The sequence below is a fragment of the Sminthopsis crassicaudata genome, chromosome 2 (genome assembly GCF_048593235.1).
Source record: "Sminthopsis crassicaudata isolate SCR6 chromosome 2, ASM4859323v1, whole genome shotgun sequence".
Taxonomy (NCBI): Eukaryota; Metazoa; Chordata; class Mammalia; order Dasyuromorphia; family Dasyuridae; genus Sminthopsis; species Sminthopsis crassicaudata.
In genome coordinates this window covers 245,376,164-245,398,958 of record NC_133618.1, presented here as the reverse complement: position 1 = coordinate 245,398,958, position 22,795 = coordinate 245,376,164, and the positions used below count along the sequence as shown (strand labels likewise).

Sequence of the window (22,795 nt, the reverse complement as noted above, 5' to 3'; positions counted from 1 at the left end):
CACAGTTGTCCTCCTTTACAAACTAACAGTCTCATTAAATAATTTATAGGGCAAACTATAGAATTAGGGCAAACTATTAGAAGGACTAATAATTATTAATTATCATGGCTACTTAGTTGCATCTACTTTATTTAACTGTTAATAATAATAGTCTACTAATACCACATTATATATTAATAAAGCTAAAGACTGGTATAGTGATTTCCCAAAGACAAAATCTTCTTATGAAATTTAAATTACATAAGAGAAAATGATGCCATACTTACAAGAAATTCATCTCTAATAAAATACTTGGCCCTTGTAACTCTGGGATCCTCACCAGGCTCAGGTGTTGCTAATTGAAGGGGGGAAAAATCTTGTCAAATCATACAATAGTAAGGCAATAGTTTCAATGCATTTATGATCTTGAAATCCATAAATTTATTACATATCATAAATCATATACATCAATTATTCTGCAATTTTACCTGAAATAAATAAGTGAAACATTATACCTCAGGTTTGTGACTGGTTGGAGACACAGGATGGCACAGTAAATAGAGAGCTGTCTTTGGAGATAGGAAGACCTGAGTTTCAATTTTATATCTGATATACATCAGTGACCATGCTATAAGCCATTAATTGCCAGATGACCCAGCAACAATTTATGACTCTAAATTACAGACTTATTACTGATATATATTGGCAAAGGGAAATTACAACCTGAGTTTCCTATGCTGAATAAATCACAAATCCATACTCCTTCTCTCTCCTGCTAGTTGTGGTCAGTTGATTTATAATGTTATTACCCTTCAAGAATTATAGAAGCCTTCAGAAGTCTAACAAAAAGTGGCAATAATCTGAGCATTGCAACAGTAAGATGGTGATATATTTCTTATGTCTAACTAAATAACGTTTTGTGACATTTCACACAAAAATATAAAATAATTTTAGTGAGGATTTAATTAAGATTTCCAATATGAATATTTAAAAATTAGATTCATAACAAAAAACATATAACTTTAGGAAACATATGACTGACCCAAACTGCTAATTAATAATTAAATAGCTAATTTCAATTTCAGGAAGAAAATCTTACCATCATCTGGTGTAGTGTAGCGAGCAAATTCTGGAAAGTAGTCCTCAATTTTAGATTTCCCTGCCAAAACTTTCTCTGCTAATAAATCCTGTTTATTCAGGAACAGAATTACTGAAATGGTCCGTAGCCACCTACCAAAAATTGAAGCCCCAAAAATTTGTTAGGTAGCTGGCAGGTATTAATAAAATGCATTTATTCAAATCATATATTTATTTGAACAAAGGTTAAATATTTTATTGTATGTATCCTCAATCTCATTGCAAGGAACCTTCTCTTCATCTTTTTTTTTTTTTTTTTTAAGGCTTTAGTTAAATTTTGTCAGATTTATAATCTATTATCCTCCATTTCAAGGTTTAAACAAATGGGAACTTTATTTCAATATAGTTGATTTCCTTTGTAATAAAGTGCATTTTATTTTATGCAATTCAAAAATATTCTTCTGGGAAACAGTCCAGAAGTGTCACCAGACTGTCAAAGGGAATATTTAGTATTTAAATGAATATAAAATGAAGGTGAAGCAAACTATATCAAAACCAGAAGTCCCATGGTTTACAAAATTTTGTTATCTAAATGTTGTGGTGAGACATTGGGTGATATGAGTAGTTTAGTTCATGAACCTGTTGTTCCAGATACTCTTGAAGAGGTTTAGCGCTTCTTGAAGTCGATTGGTCTGATTGTCCTCTCGTATAACCATGTTGTAGCTACTGCTGGCCACCACAAATATTATAGCAGTCACATCTAGATAAGGATAAATACAATAATTATTACTTCAATATACAAACTCTCAGAAAAGCTTAAATTTTGAGTACCAAGCAAAAGGGAGATAGTCTGAATTTGAAAACACTTTGTTGTCATTTATGGATAAGAATTTTAAAAAGAATTTAAAAAACACCCCATAGAAACACAAAGTAATGGAAGAATGGAATAGCGAAATGCAAAGAAAGTTAGAATAAGTGGCTAAAAGCAGGCAAGAAAAAAATATAAAGGAAAAAAGTTTTTCAAGGGAGAAAAAAGAAAACAAAACAAAATCACTACTTAAAAATCACCATTCAGGAAAAAATACTTTGGGGAAAAGTGTTTATTTAGCACTGGATGAAATGAAGGGGAGTAAGTGTGAAGGGGAATGACAATGATTTTTCAGAGACACATTTATAACCAGATAAGGGAATAATACCTAGAATGCTCCCCCCAGCCCCCCCCCAAAGTAATACACAGCGTTACACAAAGAACGTAACGAAGCAAGACAAATGAAAAAAATGAGTGTAAATGCATTCATCATTGAACATGACTAATACAGAAGTAATCTATATCTATAAAGGGGGCACTGTGTCTTTCCAGGAAAGATTTCTTTTGTAGATACTTTGTAAAAGTCTTCAATGATAAGTTTTATATTATTAAGATACAAAATTTTGTATATAATCCTCTTTTTTCTGTTTTACTTTTTATATAGAAATGTTTATTGGGAAGGGTATTTGTGGAATTGAAAATTAAAAAAAAAAAAAAAAAAGCTTCACTGGCTTTCTATTGGTTACCCAAAACTTCAAAACTCCCTGATTATTAAAAATAATAATAATAATCTAAATTCCTTATCATGGCAATTAAAAAGAACCTTATGATCTGACTTCAACTGACCTCTTCAACTTTATCTCTTAATATTCTATATCATGTTCCCCGCACTCTAAACATGACATCTCAACCATATTGGGATCTCTCTTATTTCTGCATTATGGCTTATGTTGCCTTTCCTTGAAGTTCTTCCATGATCACTCTCTATTGAGGTTCTAATCATGTTTAAAGGACCAAGCCAAAAATGTTACTTCCTTATGAATCCTTTGATGATATCCCTGCAATCTGAAGCAATTTATTCATACTCTAAATTCTCATAATGTTATATTATTTTCTCTCACAAGATTTATCACATTTTCCCTGGATGTTGTATACTTATATCAATATATATTATGTATGCTTTGTGAAGATATCCTTCTTTGTATCTAGCATGGTGCCTTGAGTAGGCAACTGAAGAGATGAATAGTGAAACTATTCTAATAGTTCTCTAATTATCTAATTTCAGTGAGGCTAGACATATATTTGATAAATATAAAAAATGAAATTTTATTTAATGTAGTAAAATTTCAGACTCCATAATAAGCTCTTTTTTTCATGTTTAAATAATGGTAGACAAAAAGTTACTTATTTCACACTTGTGTTAGACTTTTTAAAAAAAGTTTAAAACTTATTTTCATTTTCACCACAAAACTAATTACATCCTTTCTATCAACTATATTCTATCCTCCTGAAATGTATTCACTTTTGGCATGGAATGTGGCATCTGTTTTAACAGCTGTCTCCAAACAAAATCATAGTAAAATAGTATTATTTATCAAAAGACATAACCATGTGAGAAAATCCATAAACCAGAGAGGGAAAAGATGACAGAAACATTCAGAATAGATTCAGTGGAAGGAAAAATGGAAGTACTATTGTGGGAGAGTATACTATGATCTCCATCTTCAACTTTTTCCACTCATGATCCTTTTTCTCCTGAAAAATTTTTATGCAACCCTAGGTATATAAGTATACAAATCAAACATTTACTTATAATAAGCCATAATTTCATTATCTCTTCACTATATGACCCTCCACATGGGGTCATGATCCACAGTTTAAGCAGTTTTCATCTACATAGCCAAAGGTTAATGAGTTCCAGAAACAGATAAGTCTGACTAAAGGTACTGATAGTGATGGGACCCTTCAATTATTTAAATATTTACTAAAGCAAATGAATACACTATTGTGTGGTTTGTGATAATTAGTATATGGTGCACTATGAGACTATGAGACAAGATTTTATTGTTCAGAAAAAAGGTAGATTTTAATCCTAAAATTCTAGAGGGAAATCTCAGGTGAGAGGGAATGCTCTGAAAACTCAAATTCTGATGATAAAAACATAAATGAATATGATGAATAAAAGAGGATGCCTGAGAGAATGACATAAGGAAGATATAAAAAGGGGAAAAAGAAATAAGGAACTTATTAACCAACTTGTATTTTAAAAGGTTATATTCTTAAAATGGAAACAAGGGTAACTAACCTCAGTTAATAATTAATACAAAAGAGTGTTGCTATGTTGTAAGAATACTTTCAGGTCCACAAAGGGTGGGAAGAAATCAAGATTTAGCAATAAACAAAGAAAACAAACAAGAAAACAAAACAAGCTTTCTTAGCTTTTAGGGGCAAGATAAGAGGGAGATAAGATAAGATATGACCAAGGGAATTTGGGATGATGAAGATAATGAGAAAGCAGAATTAAAAAGTTTTACTTTGTTAATGTTTTTGCTTCAAGGAGAAGGATATGCAGACCAGAAAACACAAAACTGAAATGTTTAATAGGAATTGAGACTCAAGAAAATTTTTTGAAAAATTACTACAGAATATAGCTAGTTGCTATCAAATAATTCACATCTCCAAGCTCTGGATAAATAATATCCTAGAACATTGATATCAAATTCAAATAGAAAACAGCAGCCATTAAACTATACATAAGGATCCTAATGAGCTAAATGTTGACTTTAAAAACTACATATTAACATTACCTACATTTTATAGTATTTTTATTAATTTAATTAAATATTTTCTAATTGTATTTTATTCTGTTCAGGCTATACTTAGTAGTATTGTGGGCTAGATGTGGCCTATGGGCTATATTTTTGTCACTTCTGTCCTAAAATACTAAAGTAACTTGCTAATAGTTTGTCTGATTTATTATCAATCCTTAAAAAGTTGTGGAGAATAGGAGATATGCTACAAGTGGACATAGATAACTGTGATACTAATTTTCAAAAAAGGGAAAGGTAGATTCTTCAAACTACAGATAAGGGTGGCTTCAATTCCTAGCTAAACTCTAGAGTTTAATATTAAGTTGTTCCATAGGCATTTAAAGATACGCTGAGATTGACTTAATTTTATGTTGTGACTAGATGAGTAGTCGGGTTAATTAGGAGAATCTTCTTGCCATCGTATACACGTAATTTTAGCAACTGATTTGACAAAGGCTCTTATGATAACCTTAAATCAATGAGATAATAGCATAGTTAGGTAGAATCCCAGGATGCTGGGAGTAGTAATTTAGTTAAGTGTGTAACGTGTAAGATCTATATTGTTCCTGGAAAAACTTCGGCCCCATATTGTTCAAGATTTTTTATCAATGATCACCTTAAGTCACAGATGGCATAAATATCAGATGTGTAGATGACAAGAAGAATTATGTAACTATTCATACATTTATGACAGTGTAGATCCCAAATTTTTTTTTCCTTAAGAAAGAATAGTAGCCTAAGTCTGATAGGGACAAATATAAATTTCCATATCTAAGTAAAGAAACCAAAACCAACTCTACATATATAGGACAGAGTAGAATATAGGTTGACAACATTTAGTATGGAAACAGTTTAGTATGGAAGCTTAGTTGAATACAAGCTCATTCTAAGTTTACAGTATGATTTGTATGTTGTTCAGCCACGTCCAACTCTTTGTGCCCATTTCTTTTTAAATATGGGAATAGTTTGCCATTTCCTTCCTCAGCTCATTTTACAAATAAGAAAACTATGGCAAACAGGTTAAAAGATTTGCCAGGGTCCTACAGTTAGCAATTATCTGAGGCTGGATTTAAACTCAGATCTTCCTGATTCTAGTTCTAAGTATCTATTTACTACATCATCTAGCCTGCCATATGATGATATGATATGATAAGGCAGCTAAGAAAGCTAATGTCTTAGGCTGCATTGATTTTTATATATATATATATATATATATGAATATGGCTTTAGGAGAATAGTATAATAGCCTTTAAACATTCAAATGTCCATATGAAAAGGAATTCAATTCAGATATTCATTATTCATTTTCCAGGTGTAAGGCATGGTGCTCAGTACTGGAAGAAGCATTTGTTTTGCTTGGAATTGAGAGGCAGAACTAGGAAAAATGGGTAGAAATTGCAAAGAATTTTTTCCTTGAGCCAAAAGCCAATTAATTAAAATTGTTCCAAAGTGGAATGGGCTACCCAGGGAGGTAATAAATAGCCAAGCACTGGAGGTCTTTATAAAGAGGCTGAAAATTTGGTTAGGTATGTTGTAGAGAAGATCCTGTTTAATTATGAATTATACTAGATAATCTCTGGGGTTGTTTTCAGCTCTCCTCAAATAATCTACATAGCATGTCTGAATAATTATAGAAAATGTTATCTTTATTACTTCAACTGACGAAGTTGTCATTAGTTTAAAAAACAAACTCCAAAGACCTAGAATAGTTGCTTTTGAGGAACATTTAAATCAGTATAGTAATATCTCCGTAAAATACTCTTTTGGGGAAAAAAAAAAAATCAACTTCTATTCCATAATGCCCAATGCTGTCATTAAGAGCTCAGAAATTTGAAAGCATACCTTTACCAGTAAGTATATGTGATCATTAAATATAGATGAGCCCAATCTTTTTTCAAAGTGTACTTGAGGGGCAGCTAGGTGGCACAGTGGATAGAACACCAGCCCTGAAATCAGGATAACCTGAATTCAAATTTGACCTCAAGACACTTAACTTCCTAGCTGTGTGACCCTGGGCAAGTCACTTAACCCCAATTGCCTCAGGGGAAAAAAAAGAAAAACTAAATGTACTTGAACTAATGTTGAACTAATTTAACATAGCTAGAATATTGGGTAAAAGAATGTAAAATAGCAATGTTGCCAATTCTTTCCCTAAAATCCTTCAACCCCCATTACCTAAAATAGTGTTAAGTCAGATAAGCCTTCCAAACTACCTAAGAACAGTAGTCATATATGCATTTTGTTTTGTGTGCTGCTTTTAGGGAGAGCCAAACAGCCCTCAAACAAATGATCTCAAAGAGTTTTTATACATTTAATGAAAGTAGCAAATGACTTGATAATATTACACATGATAGTATATCTAAGATCCAATCAACTACCAAATACACTTTTCTTTTACCAAAAACTATCTTCATAAATAAGACATTAATTTACAGCATGTAAAGTAGATTACATGCATGACAGAGGGGAAATAACAAATAAAGAAGTCTATTTCAAGAGAAAACCTATAAATAAACTGAAATAAAAGCTTTGGTTATTTGGAATTAAAATAAATCTTAAATTATTTTTAAAAGAATTGATTTCAAATCATACCATTAAAACACTGGATCCATTTTCTACGTTCATCTCGCTGTCCTCCAACATCAAACATGCTAAAGAAGAGAAATATCTAGTTACTTACAGAGACTAAAATATGAAAAGTCACTAAAGCAACAAGAAGTAAAGTTTGTAAACCTGATTCAAAGTATTTAGAAAAGTAACACTTTTCAGTTTGAGCATAAGCTTTCCTTTCTTTTCTTCCCTAAAGCTAAATAAAATTTAGTTTCTAAATAAGCTAGTATAATTTAGAACAATCTGATCATAAAGATAAAAAACAAATAAATAATGGATTTGTTTATGTCAAACAATTCTTCATCTACTTAATTGTTTTTGAAAATAATTTTCAACCATGTCATATTCTTATTTGTCCTAAAACCAGGAAGAGACAATTCAAATAATTATATCCAATATAAAAATTAGTGTATGTTTACTGAAAACTTTTAATTTAATGACTTTCTATAAAAGCTCATCAATTGCAATTTATGTAACTCAAGATGAACATTTTCAGTGACTGATCAGTGTTCTACTTCGTCTAAATTAGAAGTCCAAGAGAATATAAGCTCCCTAAGGACAAGGACTATTTCGATTTTGTCCTGTGTCATTAGCACAACCCTTGGAATCATTTAAAATTTCATTTATCTAAGCAAACATGCAAATATTTTGAGTATATCAATTATCAGAATAATTTTAATTTTTGCTACAATGGAAATGAATGGAAGCAGTGGGGTCGAGTAGAAAGAGCCTTGATATACTCCAGTGAACACTCTAATGTTCATATTCTTCCTTTGACATTTGCTACCTTTGTGACCTTGGGCAAATCATCTAAACCACTTGGCTATCTGTTTCCTGATTGGCAAAATGAGGCTAGATAAGATGGCCTCTGAGGTTTCTTGTAATACTAGTTCTATGATCCTATGCTTAGAATTTTCATAACGGGGCAGCCAGGTGGCACAGTGGATAGAGCACCAGTCCTGAAGTCAGGAGGTCCCGAGTTCAAATCTGGTATCAGACACTTAACACTTCCTGAGCAAGTCACTTAACCCCAATTGCCTTTAAAAAAAAAAAAAAAAAAAAAAAAAAAAGAAAAGAATTTTCATAGAAGGATAAGAAGCAAAGGCCAGTTATACAAATAAAAAGAAACAATAGGAATGATCAGATATGGAGCATTAGACATGTTCTAGGCAAATGTAATGTAAAAATACATTTTTTGACAGTTAAAAGAGAAAAGAATTAACTAGGATAAAATACTTCAATTAATATCTATATACTTACTATGTGCTAAGAAGGATAGTAAGTGCTAGGAATGAAAAGAAAATATGAAAAGGGTCCTTGCCCTCAAGGAGTTTTCATGCTACTGACAGTTTAGTGAAATTATGGTTCTCACAAGGAAACTGAGGCAACTCAGTGTGACATGATTTTTATAAAGAGTAGAATTACTTCACAGATATTTGGTGAATTAATGAATTTGTTGAATAAAGGCAATTTAAAATTAATTTTGAAATAGAACATCTAAAAGTATTAGACTAAAGTTATTATTTTTATATAGTTTTGATCTTTTCACAAAGTGATATTGTCAATGCTATTACAATGCCTAATAAACATATCTTTCTGTTTGGTAATACATATTAATTAATAATCACATATTTTAGCATAGAAACACCTTTTTAAGTGACATAAGCCTACATTTTTCAATTTATGTGCCAAAAGGAAAAAAAAGTTTGCTATTACTCATATTGATAACTCACATTCCTATAGTTCTTCAAATTCTACAAAACATTTTCCTACAACTTTGTGAAGTAGGCTGTTGCACAAAATACAAAAGTAACTCCTATAACTTTCTTTTATCAGAAATCTTTTAAGAGCTTCATATTTCAGTTTTTGTCAGTAAAATATTAAAAAGGCAGGAAAGCATAAAGGGAGAAATCAAAGTGTGACACTTTAACTTACTGAAAATTTACTTTATCCACTTGAAATTTGGTTTCAAAAATTCCTGATGTCAATACTCTGCATCTGAGGAGATCCTAAAAACAGAAATGATAGTAAGTCAGAACAATAAATATCATGATTACTTCAAATCTAATTACAAAGAAAAAATATTGTTCATAACTAAATAATAAACATCTTGCTTTTATATATGCAATAAAATGAATAAGACAAAGTAAGAAAAAAGTATTAAACTGTGGCAGAAGAGCCATAGAAAAACCAAACCTTAGTAGAAGAGTTTGGGAAGACAGCTACTTCCCTACTTTGTCTAATTAAGCTACTTTAATTATCCCTTAACAGTTTCACCTAAATTATTTGTAGAGTTGAGGACAAATAATGAAGTTAGAAATGCCTTCATAGTTTATGACATAATTTAGAATAAAAACAGTACTATTCAATTTAATATTTGTACAGCTTTTCCCTTCCCTTATGCCCAATACATAAGTAAATTACTATTATTTTTGTCTTCTCTTCAAGGCCAAAACCATTAATTTATTATTATTTTTTTTATAACATAAAGGAAAAAATACATCAGTATACCATAGTAACTTATTAAAAAGAAAAGAAATAAATAGATAGATAGATAGATAAAATAAAAGAAAAAAGAAAAAAGAAAAAGAAAAGAAATAAAGCTGTGAATATAGTGTTAGCATTTTAGAACTTATTCTGGTAGGTCACATGTTCTATCTTCTTCAGGTTAGTTATATAAGACATTTAGATAGAAAACTGTTATAAGTTTTATCTTCATGTGTTAAAGAATCATAATGATAAACTGACAATTTGGGGGCCTCGGGCACAATGGTTTTTTATTGATGTAGAGAATTCTAAGTACAGAAACTGTCAACATCAATGCAGACTGACAAATGTTCTTAAATCTATAATGTTAAAGGGCTGCCTAGGTCAATGAGAAATGACGTGACTCGCCCAGTATCACTCAGATAAAATGTTTTAGAAGCAGTATCTGAACTTAGGTCTTCCTGACCTGAGCCACTCTTATGTACTTTAATTAACGTTTAAAATAAATTTATGAGAATACAGTTTTTAAATGTTTTTTGAAGCAAGATGTAATTTACAGCTCAGAAATAAAAAAAATAGTGCTTTCCAAATATGAACTTTCAATATATGACAGTATAAAATGGTTTATATGAAAATGGAATTGCAAAATTAAATATTTAAAATATAAAATACTAATACTGAAAGCAAGGAAAGGATAAAAACTGCATCTACAAAAAAATGGAACTTTGATCAACATTACCCTCAATAATGTAAGACTATAAAAAAGTGATCTTTAACTTCTAATAAAGTTTCTTAAGGTTTTCATAACAATGTATGAAAGAATGCCTCCTTCCTCATCGACACCTTGTGCTTATCCACAGAAAATTCATTAATCCAACTGGCTTTTTCCTATCATTTAAGTAGATTTTATTTCCACAAATATTCAAAAAATAAATAATTTTAATGCTGGACTATCAGTACACATACATAAATATGTTGCTAAAATAATTTAATATGCTTTAAAATTAAACAATTTTTGGATTATATAATGCTTAGACTTGATTATGTTATTGCTTTTGTTTACTGGTATGGATAGGTGACATTTGGATTTATTTAAAATTAGCCTTAAAGTTTTTTTGTTTTTTATTTTTGGAGTAGTGAGGCACTAGAGATTTTTGTCCCAGCCCTGTTTAGACTATCTAACATTTTGATTTAATTGTCTTACAGGAATAAATGATGCTTCAAATTATCTGGAATAAACCAAAACAAAAAGTTATACTTGGTAAAACCTTCTAATATTTGGATAGTGCTTTACAAAGTTTACATAAAGCTTTCATATGCATCATCTCATTTGCTCCTTGGCTTAGGAAGGACACGGACACACACACACACACACACACACACACACACACACACACACACACACACAGGAAAAAAAGGAAGGAAAGATGAAGAAAAAAGAGGGAAAGAAAGAAAGATAAGAAGGAAGATTGATGAATACAATGATTTGCTCAAGGTCTCACACAACTTATAAAATCAGAGAGTGTTAAAGTTGGAATAGATCTCAGATCACTTGGTCAAATTCCCTCAATTTGCATACGTAGAAAATGAGATTCCTAAAGTCCATGGTAAAATTAGAACCAGGACACTGTGCTCTCTCCATTATAACACATTACATATCATATTTGATACTGAGCTATTAGGAACTATGATATTCCTGGGGAGATGACCAACTTGTATATAGTATCTTCTATTTCCCTAAATGCTTACTTAATTCATTAAGATTATCCAATCAGTAAGTCAATCAAATTTATTGAAACTTCTAGTACATTTTCAATAAATAGTGTTTTGATGTAGCCTAAAAAGGCTAGGTTTAGAAAATCAATTTCAGGATTGAGTAGAAAAATCTTTGAAAATGGAATAATACAGATTTTTACATGACTTAAAAAAACAACAAAATACCAGCAATTTTTTTTTTCAAATGCTCTATGCTGGATAATTTTTTCACTTAATGAACTAACTATATGTTTATGTGCATGGCAGAGATAGGCCATCAGGTCTCTCATCACTAACTCTCTAAACAAATAAGTTATTTGAATAAAATAAAAGAATAGCCATACTATATTAGTTCATTAAAGGAAAACAAAATTGACCAAAACCAATCTCCACAGAATGTTTCTTGTATGAATTAAAATCAAGTAACAAAAAGATATTTGATACCTATTACATTCCATTAACTCAATATAAATTTAACAATTATTTGTTATTTGTTTACTACTATACCCTATGGATATAAAGGCAAAAGTGAAAACAGCCCTTATTTTCAGTAGATCACAATATTTCCACATAATGTTCATCCTCCTCCTAAAACATTTTTTATAACATTGCTTAGTTCCACTTCATAATTAAATCAACTTCAAACAGTTTTTTCAAGTATTTCTTAAAGCACCCTGATTTTAAGAAAAGTTTCACTCACTTGGTCAGATGGTGTATATTCATTTTGTTTGACTACATCAATCTTGTCTAGAAAGCTGAAAGAAAAAGAAAAACCACTTAAATAGTGTCTATGAACTTTATGCAATTATAAAATTATGCCTTTTATCAGAATAATTATCATACACATTTATTCATATTATACTATATACATAGCATACTATATATATATATTGTATTAACTAAGAGTTTTATTTGATTAATTTTATAACTTACATATATTTAAAATGTTAAACATTAGAATGCTTTGAAATTGGAATCCTAGAAATTTATTTGGCAATTCATGGATAGAGACTGAAATTAATATTCTGAAATGAAAAAAGGAAGATAGAAGTACCCTGAAATCTATATATGTTTTGTGAGCTAAAAATACTTCTACAAAATATCCCATGAAATTTCAGAGCATCAAATTTCTATAAGCACTGTATGGTACAGTGTTGAGGTGGTGTTTTGTTTTTGTTTTTGGTGAAGGTCCTGTCATGTAAGTGTGATTTTAAAAACACAAAGAGTAATTTGCCATTATTGTCCAGCAGAGGGCCAAAAGCACAACCTTTCAATGCTATTTTTGTTTTAATAACATTTTCAAGAAAAAAAAAAGTGCAATGATTTTTCAATTACTTATCTGTGGAAGAATTCCTATACCTTCATCTGTTCACTAAAATCGACAATTCCTACTTACTGAATTTGTCTATGTACCTAATATGAGTAAGAATGAAAGAAATATAAGCCATGGGTTTATATTCATAAAAGTAATTGTAATCTACTTCAGGAAATAAGAAGATGTATTCATCGATTAGAGACCTTGTGTATGAGAATAAATACCAAAAAACATGATAAATTATATGTAATAGATAATTTGAAAACAAAATAGTACATGGTAAGGATAAGACTATAGATAACAATGGAAAGAGAAAAGGATGGTATAAATTGGAATCATCATTAAAGGCTTTAATAGAAGCTAAAATTATATTTTGACATTAAAAAGCAATATCTAAACTATGAATACTTTGTTTTTAGCCAAAAAACTTGAAAAATTATTTTTGTAAAATGTACTATATATATATATCAGCTTGAAGTATTAACAAATTTTTACTGATGGTTACTAAAACAACAAGAAAGTAAGTATTCTAGGAAAGCCTAGTTCTCTTTCTTATGGTTCTACAAATGGCAATTTGAGATAATCTAGATATTCTAATAATATTATATAGGTTCTGGGATTTCAGAAACTGCTTGAAGGAATAAAGAAAATAGGGCAGATTGTGAATAGGAATGGGTGAGAGGGTTGGAAAAGAAATTTGGGAGATAAGGTCCAATGTAAGAGAATGTTTGAATATTTATTAGGATGATCAGTTAAGTGATATTTTTCTCATCACTTTCAAAGCAAAAGATGGTAGGAATTTTTCTACTATAGTATTTCATGGCACATAATCCAAACAGAAAAGTGATCTTTCAAGTATACACTACTTGTGTATAAATATATGTCAGTCATCCAAATCATACAAAATATTTTCTAAGTTTTAACAATTGCCATCAAATGACAAAGAGAAAGCTTTTAACTTAGAATAATTTTCCATTGGCTATAATTCTAAATCAATAGTCCTTTCATACTCTGAAAAGTCTTCCTGATAATTTTCATTTCAAATGAAAATGAAATTCTACATTTCTACAATTAGACATGTCTTTTGCTGTTCAAAAGAAATTGTTATTAAGTTGGAGTAAAGGCAACTTTAGTTGTTACTTATTCTTGTTTGCTACTACCATCTCAAAAAACTAGCTATCCTTTAAGCCAATAGTCTCCAAAGTGGAGGTGGTGGCTGGCCCCCTTCAGAGTAATGGTGTGACTTCAATGTGAGCATTTACATTTTAGAAATTGGCACATGCTACTACTAATCAAGGCTTGATTTATTTTTTTTATAGGATTTTCTAGACTTAAGAAAATGATGAAGAAAATGTTAGGATGCTGATTAAACGTAAAATGTCAAAAAAGTATAGTTTTCCCCCTCTGGAGAACTGGTTGTTAAAGCATTTATCAAGCATACTTCTAATTGCCTTCCACATTTGCCATTATAGATTATTTTGGAGCTTATCTCTAACCTAACCTCACTTATCCACTCATCATGACCCAATACTTCTCAAATATCTTTAGATTCAGAAGTGCTGCAAGCTCTCAAATTCCTATTTTAAGGGCAGTTGCAACCTAATTGTGACTTAAGTAGTAATAGTTTGTACAATTATCACTAGGAAAATGCAAATTGCTTCCTTCTCAGTACACCCTAGAACATCATGCAGAAGTGAGGACCTCGGAAGCAGTGACGTCAAGCAAGCATAAATAGATGAAGAAAATATAATAAGATGAGAAACTCTTTTCCTCCCTTGGAAACTTCCTCATATTTATTAAGGTATCACTATCTTTCCTTACTTTCATTCATATCACATATCCATGAAGTTGCCAAATCTTAATCACTTCTGTCTCCAAAATATCTCTGATAGACTTCTCTTATGTCTTTTCATATAATCTCTTGATAGGTCCATTTAAATGATCTCTAAGCTGGACTATTCCAAAGTCCTCTTTATTGGTCTTTGTTTTTCAAGTTTCTCCTGTTTCCTTATTCATCTTCCAAATAATGACCCAAGTTATTTTCTTAAAGCAGAGTTTCAATCATCCCATCCCCCTCCTCAATAAATTCCAGTTTCTATTTATTTTAGGATCAAATATAAATTCCTTTGTTTGGCTTTAGAAGCTCATTCTAATAGTGGGATCTCATTCTAGTTTTCCCGTCTTATTATGCAATACTCCCCCCTTCCTGTATATATTGTAAAATCAATCAATAAGCATTTGTTAAATGCTTACAATGTGCCAGGCAGTGTGCTAAACACTAGAGATTTAAAAAAAGGCAAAAGCTATTCTATGCTATCAAGGAGCTCACAATCTAATGGGGACAGTGGGAAGGGAGCTGCACTACATGAAAACAATGTACAGACTTTAACTTGATAAATTGGAGATAATTTTAGAGGGGAGGCATAAACATTAATAAAGACAAGGAAGAGCTTCTCTTAAAAGATAGGATTTTAGCTGGGATTTGAAGGAGGCCAGGGAGACCAGGAGTCACAGGTGAAGAGAAAAGAGTTTCAGGAATAGGAGATATATTACAAGGCCACACAGGATTAAAGAATATTTTAGGGTAAATAAGGTGTGAAAGATTGCAAATGCAGGAAGGGTCAGGTTATAAAAAGCTTTGCATGTCAGAGGATCTTATGTTTAAACCTAAGGTGAAAGGGAGGTCCTTGACCCTATTTATTTCAGGTTAGGACTATGCTTTAGGAAGATCAGTTTGACACAGCTGAATAGAAAAACATAACAGGGAAGGTAAATTGCAGGCTATAGCAACAGGATAGGTATCTTATGATGAGAGCCTACACTAAGGAATAGCCAGTGAAAGATAAGAGAAGGGAATATATGTGTCTCTGTCCCTAAACCTAAATTCTCCCTACCTTTCCTTTTATTGTAGAGGGCAGTACATCTTTCTCTCAAGTCCCTCAGGTTCACAACTATACTCCTCACTATTACCTCACATACCCAGTTGGTTGCCAGGTAAATTTCACTTTTACAACATCTATCAAATATGTTCCCTTCCTTCTCTCTTCTAAAACTGCCAATACTTTGGCCCAGGCCCTCATGGTCTCATGCTTAAATTATTGCAATAGGTTGCTGCTGTGTCTGTCTGCCTCAAATCTCTCTCCATTCTGTTTCAGCCTCTATTCAGTGATTTTCTTGATGAATAGATAGGTCTGACCACATCATTCTCTCTACTCAATAAACTCTAGTGGCTTCTTTTCACTTCCAGGATCAAACACAAAATACTGTTTGGTATTTAAAACTCTATAATATCTTGTCTCGTTGTTCTTTGCCAGTCTTTTTTATATCTTACTTCCTGTCATATATTCTTTGATCTGGTGATGCTGGCCTCCTGGCTGTTCCAGGAATAAGACTGTTCATTTCTTAGATTTGGGAATTTTCTGTGGCTATCCCCCATGACCATGATTATCTTGGATCACTCTATTGCTGGGAAGAGCTAGGTCATTCACAGATGATCATACAATGTTGCTGTTACTGTGTATAACATTCTCCTAATTCTGCTTATTTTACTTTCTGTCAGTTTCCTTAAGTATTTCCACATTTTTCTAAAACCAACCTGCTCATTATTTCTTGCAGTACAATAGTATTCCATAACAATCATATACCACAACTTATTCAGCTATTTCCCAATTGATAGACATTCCTTCAATTTTTTTTTGCCAACACCACAAGAGCTGCTATAAATGTTTTTTGTACAAATAGATCCTCCCTGCCCCCCCCCCCCCTTTTGGATATCTTTGGGATACAGACTCAGTAGTGGTTTTGATGGATTAAAGGGTATCCACAGTTTTATAACTCTTTGGGCTTGGGTTTGATTCTTCAGAATGGTTAGATTAGTTGACAACTCCCCCAATGGTGCATTAGTGTTCCAATTTTTCCAAATCCTCTCCAATATCTATCATTTTTCTTTTCTGTCATGTCTAAGAATTATGAGGTAGTATTCTTAGCAGAGTGCTTCAAATATAGTAAGCATTTAATAGATATTGATAAACAGAATGATGATAGTTGAATCCTAGGGAACTGATTAGATCAATAAGCTAAAGACTATAGATGGGGAAGAAAAGAAGATCCATGATAAAATTTTGGGAGATGCTTAACATTAGCAAGCATGAACTTGAGTGAAGCAAAAAAAGACTGACATGAAGCAGTTTGACAAGTAGGAGGAGAACCAGGATGCAGTATTGTCAGAAAAACTTAGAAAGAAGACAGTGCCAAAAATGAGAGGTTGATCAACCTCTCCTTAAAAAGGCTTCAGAGAGGTCAAGATGGATGAGGATGGTTAGAAAGGGCCATTATATCTGTCAATTAAAGAATCATTACTTTGGAAAGAGTAGCTTCAATTGATTGATAATACTGTACCCAGATTATAGATACTTAAGAAGAGACTGAAAAATCAAAAGTGGAGGAATATGTTGTAGATAGCCATCTTGAGAATTTTAGCTACAAAAGGGAAGGGAAATAAAGTATGATTGCTAGTGGGAATTGATGGGCCATGTGAATTTTTATTTTATTATTATTATTACTTTTTTTTTTTTTTTTTTTTTTTTTTTTTTGCTGAAAGAGACAATGTTTGTAGGCTGGTGGCAACAACAAGTAGGCATGGAGGGATTGAAAATAAATGAGAATGGGGAAGACAGAATGAGGTAGTCACAGAAAGTTTAAAGGAGGATGAAAAATTTTGGAAAAGTTGATGTGGTAAGTGAGATAGTGAGTCAATTACAGAGATGCTAATGGACTACTTTGCTTCAGCGAAGGTTAATTTGAGATTATGTGACACAAATTTGTTTTGGATCCAGTCAGCACAGTTTCATAATTTTCTCTAGCTTCATTCAAAAGCAGGAATATGAATGAAAGAAACAGATGGTGGGACTAATCTCCCCAGGAAGGATTGGGGAAAATATAAAAGAACAAGGGATTTGAGAGAAAAGAACAATGTGAAGTTAAACTAGTTCATTAAGGGGGTCAAGATGAGGAAAGGAGCAGAGTAGCCCTCCATGGGTGATGGCTTGGGGGAGGTGAGGAAGATAGGGTATGAAGAGATTGTAGGTCACAGAGAAGAAAAAGAATGGAATTTGAAGTTGAAAGGCAGAGGGGAAAGTGAAATGATAAGAGACTGTAATCAAATAAGTGAAATTCAGTGCATTTGTATGTAATGACTAGATCAAAGGTATGACAGTCTCTTTCTTCCTTCCTCTTTTCCTCATTTCCCCTCCCAATGCTCCCACTGGCCATGTTATAGGAGAAACTGTCCCAGTAGGTGAACAGATATCTATCTAAGGACAATGAGAAAGATATAAGAACATAAAGAAGCATGATTTTAAAAAAAAGGGGGAGATGCTATCCTTTTATTTTTCCATTTCTTATCTGATATGTGGTAATAAAAATGATTGTAGTAGTAGCAGCAGCAGCCAATATTTATAATATTGCTTTATCTATGGCAAAGAACTTTACAAATATCTCATTTTATCCTTACAATGTTCTTGGGTGATAAGTGCTACTATTACCTTCATTTTACAGGTGAGGAAACTGAGGCTGACAGAAGTTAAATGACTTGCACAGGGTCACACAACCAGTAAAGATCTGAGTCCAAATTGGAACTTAGATCTTCTGGATTACATATTCAGAATGCAAATCACAAATCTCAGAACTGATGCCATAAAGAAGCTAAAGGGAAAGGGCAGCTTCTCAGTCTCCTACCTAATTACCATGTAGCTCTATTTCTTTTATGTTTATTCTTTCCTTATTTTAGGAAATCAAGAGTGCTCAGGTAATCCGTGAGTTTGGGAAATCCAGAAGTCCTATCAGAGATTGCACTCTGACCCAAAAGTAGTGATTGGGAATAAGAATCCTCATCACAAAGAAGTGCTGACCATGGATTTAACAGGCGCCTGACCTTGGCACCCAGTAGAAAACTACATACCTAATTGAAACCTCATGAAGACTTTAAGAAGGGAGAAAAAGATTTATAAGTAGGAGCAGTAGGATGTCCCTTACTACATGTGATCTCTACATAGCTGCCTCTCTATGACTACACTTTAAATTGGAGCCCAAATTAGGAGGAGAGCATCCTAGTTTTATTTCAACTGTTCTTGTTGTGTGTGTGTGTGTTTTTTAAAAACTATATCTGCTTAGCAAATAACTTTTCTACAAACTAATTAAGCCATGATGGTAGATATGAAACATGTAAGTGAGGACTTGTCAGCAACAATACCTGTCTCTCTAAGGATTACCACTGAGTACGAGTCAACTAATCCTCTGGTGACTCCTACCTGTGAAACTGAATGTAAGTTGAGTGAATGGCCCTAGAGGTGATGACACATAAGCATTCAGTTACTCCAAGAGCAATATCTACTGCACAATCTTTAAGTCAATTACTTCTTCATCTTTAACTGTGACGGAATTCATCAGGTACTCTGACAAAGCACTTAGAAGATATTCTAAGTTGCATGCATTCCATTCTATTTCATGAGATTATTATAAATTACATATAATTTTTACTTTTTCTTTAAGATTAGGAAACTTTCACTATTATGCTTTAAGGAAAACATAAATATGCACAATTTCTTTTAGAATTAAAAAGGTAGAAGAGGTTGTAGGATGAATTAATCAACAAGGATTTATTAAGTACCTTCTATTTGCCTGGCACTATATTAAGTATTAAGGATATAAAAAGAGGCAAGACAGTTCCTGCCCTCAGGGATTTCAGTGTAATGGAGGAGACAACATGCAAACAAATATATGCAAAACAAGCTATATATTCAGGATAAAATGAAATAATTAATAGAGGGAAGCATTAGAAAAAAGAGGGGTTGAGGAAGGTTTCCTTTAGAAGATGGAATTTTGGTTGGGACTTAAAGGAAGCCAGGGAGGCCAATAGTCAGAGCAAAGAAGAGTTCCAAGAATATGGCACCTCCCAAGAAAGTACTTGAGTTGAGAGATGGAATGTTTTGTTCATAGAACAGCTAGAAAACCAGTATCATGGATGAAGAGTAAATGTTGAGAAATAACCTACACGTTGACTGAAAATGTAGAAGGGGGCTAGGTTATGAAGAATTTTGAATGCCAAATAGCCTTTTGTATTTGCTCCTGGTGGCAAGAAGAAGCCCCAGTTTATTGATTAGGCTTTAGGAAAAATCACTTTACCAGTTAAATAGAGGATGGACTGATGTGGGGAAAGGCTTGAGGCAGGCAAATCTACCAGTAGGGCTATTGCAATAATCCAAGTGTGAGGTAGACTCCAAAGCCTGAGATTTTTTTTCAAAATGTGCATATTTTATATAGGCTGGTAGACTCTTGACAGGGCTAAGTGGCATAATAGTTCTAAATCTAGATCTGAACACCTGAATTTAAATCCTGTCTTAGATACTTACTAGCTTTATGATCCTGGGCAAAGTCACTTCTATCAGCCTCAGTTTCCTCAGCTATGAAACAGGGATAATAATAGCATCTAGATCAGAGGGTTGTGATACAAATCAAAGTCACAAAAGTAAAGTGCTTTACAAACTTTAAAAGAAAACACTGTAAAAAATGCTAGCTGTTATATTATGAGGTATATTAATCATATATTAACTTGCTGATATCCCAGATATAAAACACTGAACATTTAGTAGCTATAATATTTTATAGTATATTTACTCAAATACTAATTTCATTTTAATATCAAAATTAGTAAGCTTTGAAAACTCTGAGAAGCACTCAGAGAAGAAAACTAACAAGAGATTTCTAAAACTTCAAACTGAAAGTACAGACCTCTTACTGTTTATACAGGCTATTTTTAGATCTGTGATTTCCTTGAAAAACAGTTAACGATACACACCATAGGAGGAACAGTACTGTACTGAAATATTCCAATGGCAAAATTCTAGTAAGATAAAGTAAGTCTAAACATATTAAATGCTTTTACTCTTTTCCAATACATGGCCTATGAATACTGAAAGTTCACATCCATAATGTATAACAATTATCAGAATAATCAAGTTATCCCTTAGTTATTTTGATAAAAGGAAATAACTCTCATAAAACAGTGAGTTCTTATTCTCTTTAATATATCGATTCTAGGAATAAATGTTTCTCTTTAATACGTTGATTCTAGGAATATATAAAAAGGAAAAGTATATTTGCAAAAAAATTCTACTTATTAATAAAATTCAATTTTTGAGGTACATTTTTCATTCTAAAATAAGAATCAAATGAGAATCTATTTTACTATCACCCTACTATCCACTTTACTACTTTCTAAATATGATTTTTCTAAAAGTAAAAATGGTTACTACAAAAGAAAGGAAGCCAAGTAGACTTGCAGAGGACTCCTTAAGTTCTTGCCTCTTCTCTAAAATAATGCTTTTCAGGAAAACGGGACTCAATAAAAAAGAATTTATTTTATATTCTCTTTTAATCGATTTGCTTTTCATCTCAACTCCACTTGCTTTGGAAAATTAATAGTATAATATTCTTGGAAGAGCCTGATCAATGTCAAGGATAGTATAAAATTGTATCTGGCTTCATGGATATTATATTGCCATTGACATAAGAATTATATTTGCTTTTTCATAACTACACTGTGTTGTTAAATCCCATTCAACCAATTCATTAGGACTGCTTTATCTCTTCCCATAGTTATGCCTTTCCTATTTTCTCTTGTTTTGCCTTATATGTCATGTTCTTTCTATTTAAACATCAATATGGCATGTGCTCTGAGATGTTTTAGATTTCTTTTTTCTTTTTTTTTTTTTTTCTTTTAGTAGTGGAGATAAATTCTTATTAGTTCATTCCCTTGCTTGGTAACCAAGGTGGTACACTTGCGAAACAAAGCCTTTCACTAATGAATAAAATAAAGATCAGTGTCTTCTCCGGATCTGAATGAACCCTGGACCTTTGTTTCAAAAACGTAAGTGCTTCAACTGCTTACTTATATATTTAAATCTATAAAGATCAATTTTGATAGAGAATGTATCTTTGTGTTCAAGATACTGTATTACTTATTTGTTTACATTACTATGCTTTCAAATAATAGTATTTAGATAATTGTCAATTAAAGGAAATAAAGGAAAAAGGATGCCAAAATAACTTTGTCTTCTTTTTAGTACTGGGGAGAGGAGGAGGGAAGAAGAGGAGATGCCCCTCTGTAGTCTGTTAGCTAAGTTTAATTAGCAATTTTTGTTTATATTTACTGATTTTCATCTGCCCAGAATCACTGGCTATACGGGCTACTTTTCAATGGTTTAAATTAATATTTTAAAATACATACATATATAGTGCATCTATAGGAGCCTTAGAATAATAACTACCAACTTCCAGAAACTTTAAAAGCTTAGAATTGAAAAATAGTAATTGGTTTAGAGCAGGGTGTGAGTGTGTGTGTGTGTGTATACGCATGAGAGATAAAGACACCCCTTAATTCTTTTAATTAAGACAGCATCATATAATAGAAAAAAATCCCTGGATCTGTTGAAAGTTGTATGAATTTGAAAGAAATCATTTCACCCAACTCTTAGTTTCTTCATCCACAAAATGGAGATAAATAATTCTTGTACTACTCATATCAAAGGACATTGTGAAGAAAGTATTTTTCAATAAAAAAGTATTACATACATGTGATTATAGTTAAGAAATGATGTTTTATGATATATTCCAATTCAGTAGGCACAGGCTTAACTCCCAGTTATACTACTTTCTGTGACTTTGGGCAAGTCACTTGACTTCTGGCCTCATCTTCCTCTTCTACAATGGTATGGATAGTCTCTGACTCTTTTTGCATCACAGGTGTGGTTATGAGAATAAATAGGGTTATGTGTATAACTGATTTTTTTTTGAGAAAACAGATAACAGATTATACATTCTGGATACTGCCCCCCTATAAATACTTATATTTTAGAATACATTTTAAAAATATAATTAACCTCATTTGGTTTTCAT

General features: G+C 31.9%; 1 protein-coding gene across 5 annotated transcripts in view; it reads right to left on the bottom strand.

Moving 5' to 3' along the window:
* The window catches only part of GNAS (GNAS complex locus), a 286,023-nt gene that overhangs the window by 2,267 nt on the left and 260,961 nt on the right, over nucleotides 1-22,795 (bottom strand). For all 5 annotated transcript variants that reach the window (XM_074288704.1, XM_074288701.1, XM_074288703.1 and 2 more), the window contains exons 6-11: nucleotides 12,227-12,281; nucleotides 9,220-9,293; nucleotides 7,267-7,325; nucleotides 1,696-1,816; nucleotides 1,079-1,209; nucleotides 267-334 (exon numbers count right to left, since the gene is read on the bottom strand). In XM_074288704.1, coding sequence (XP_074144805.1) covers nucleotides 267-334; nucleotides 1,079-1,209; nucleotides 1,696-1,816; nucleotides 7,267-7,325; nucleotides 9,220-9,293; nucleotides 12,227-12,281 — 508 coding nt within the window. The remainder of the gene's footprint in view (nucleotides 1-266; nucleotides 335-1,078; nucleotides 1,210-1,695; nucleotides 1,817-7,266; nucleotides 7,326-9,219; nucleotides 9,294-12,226; nucleotides 12,282-22,795) is intronic.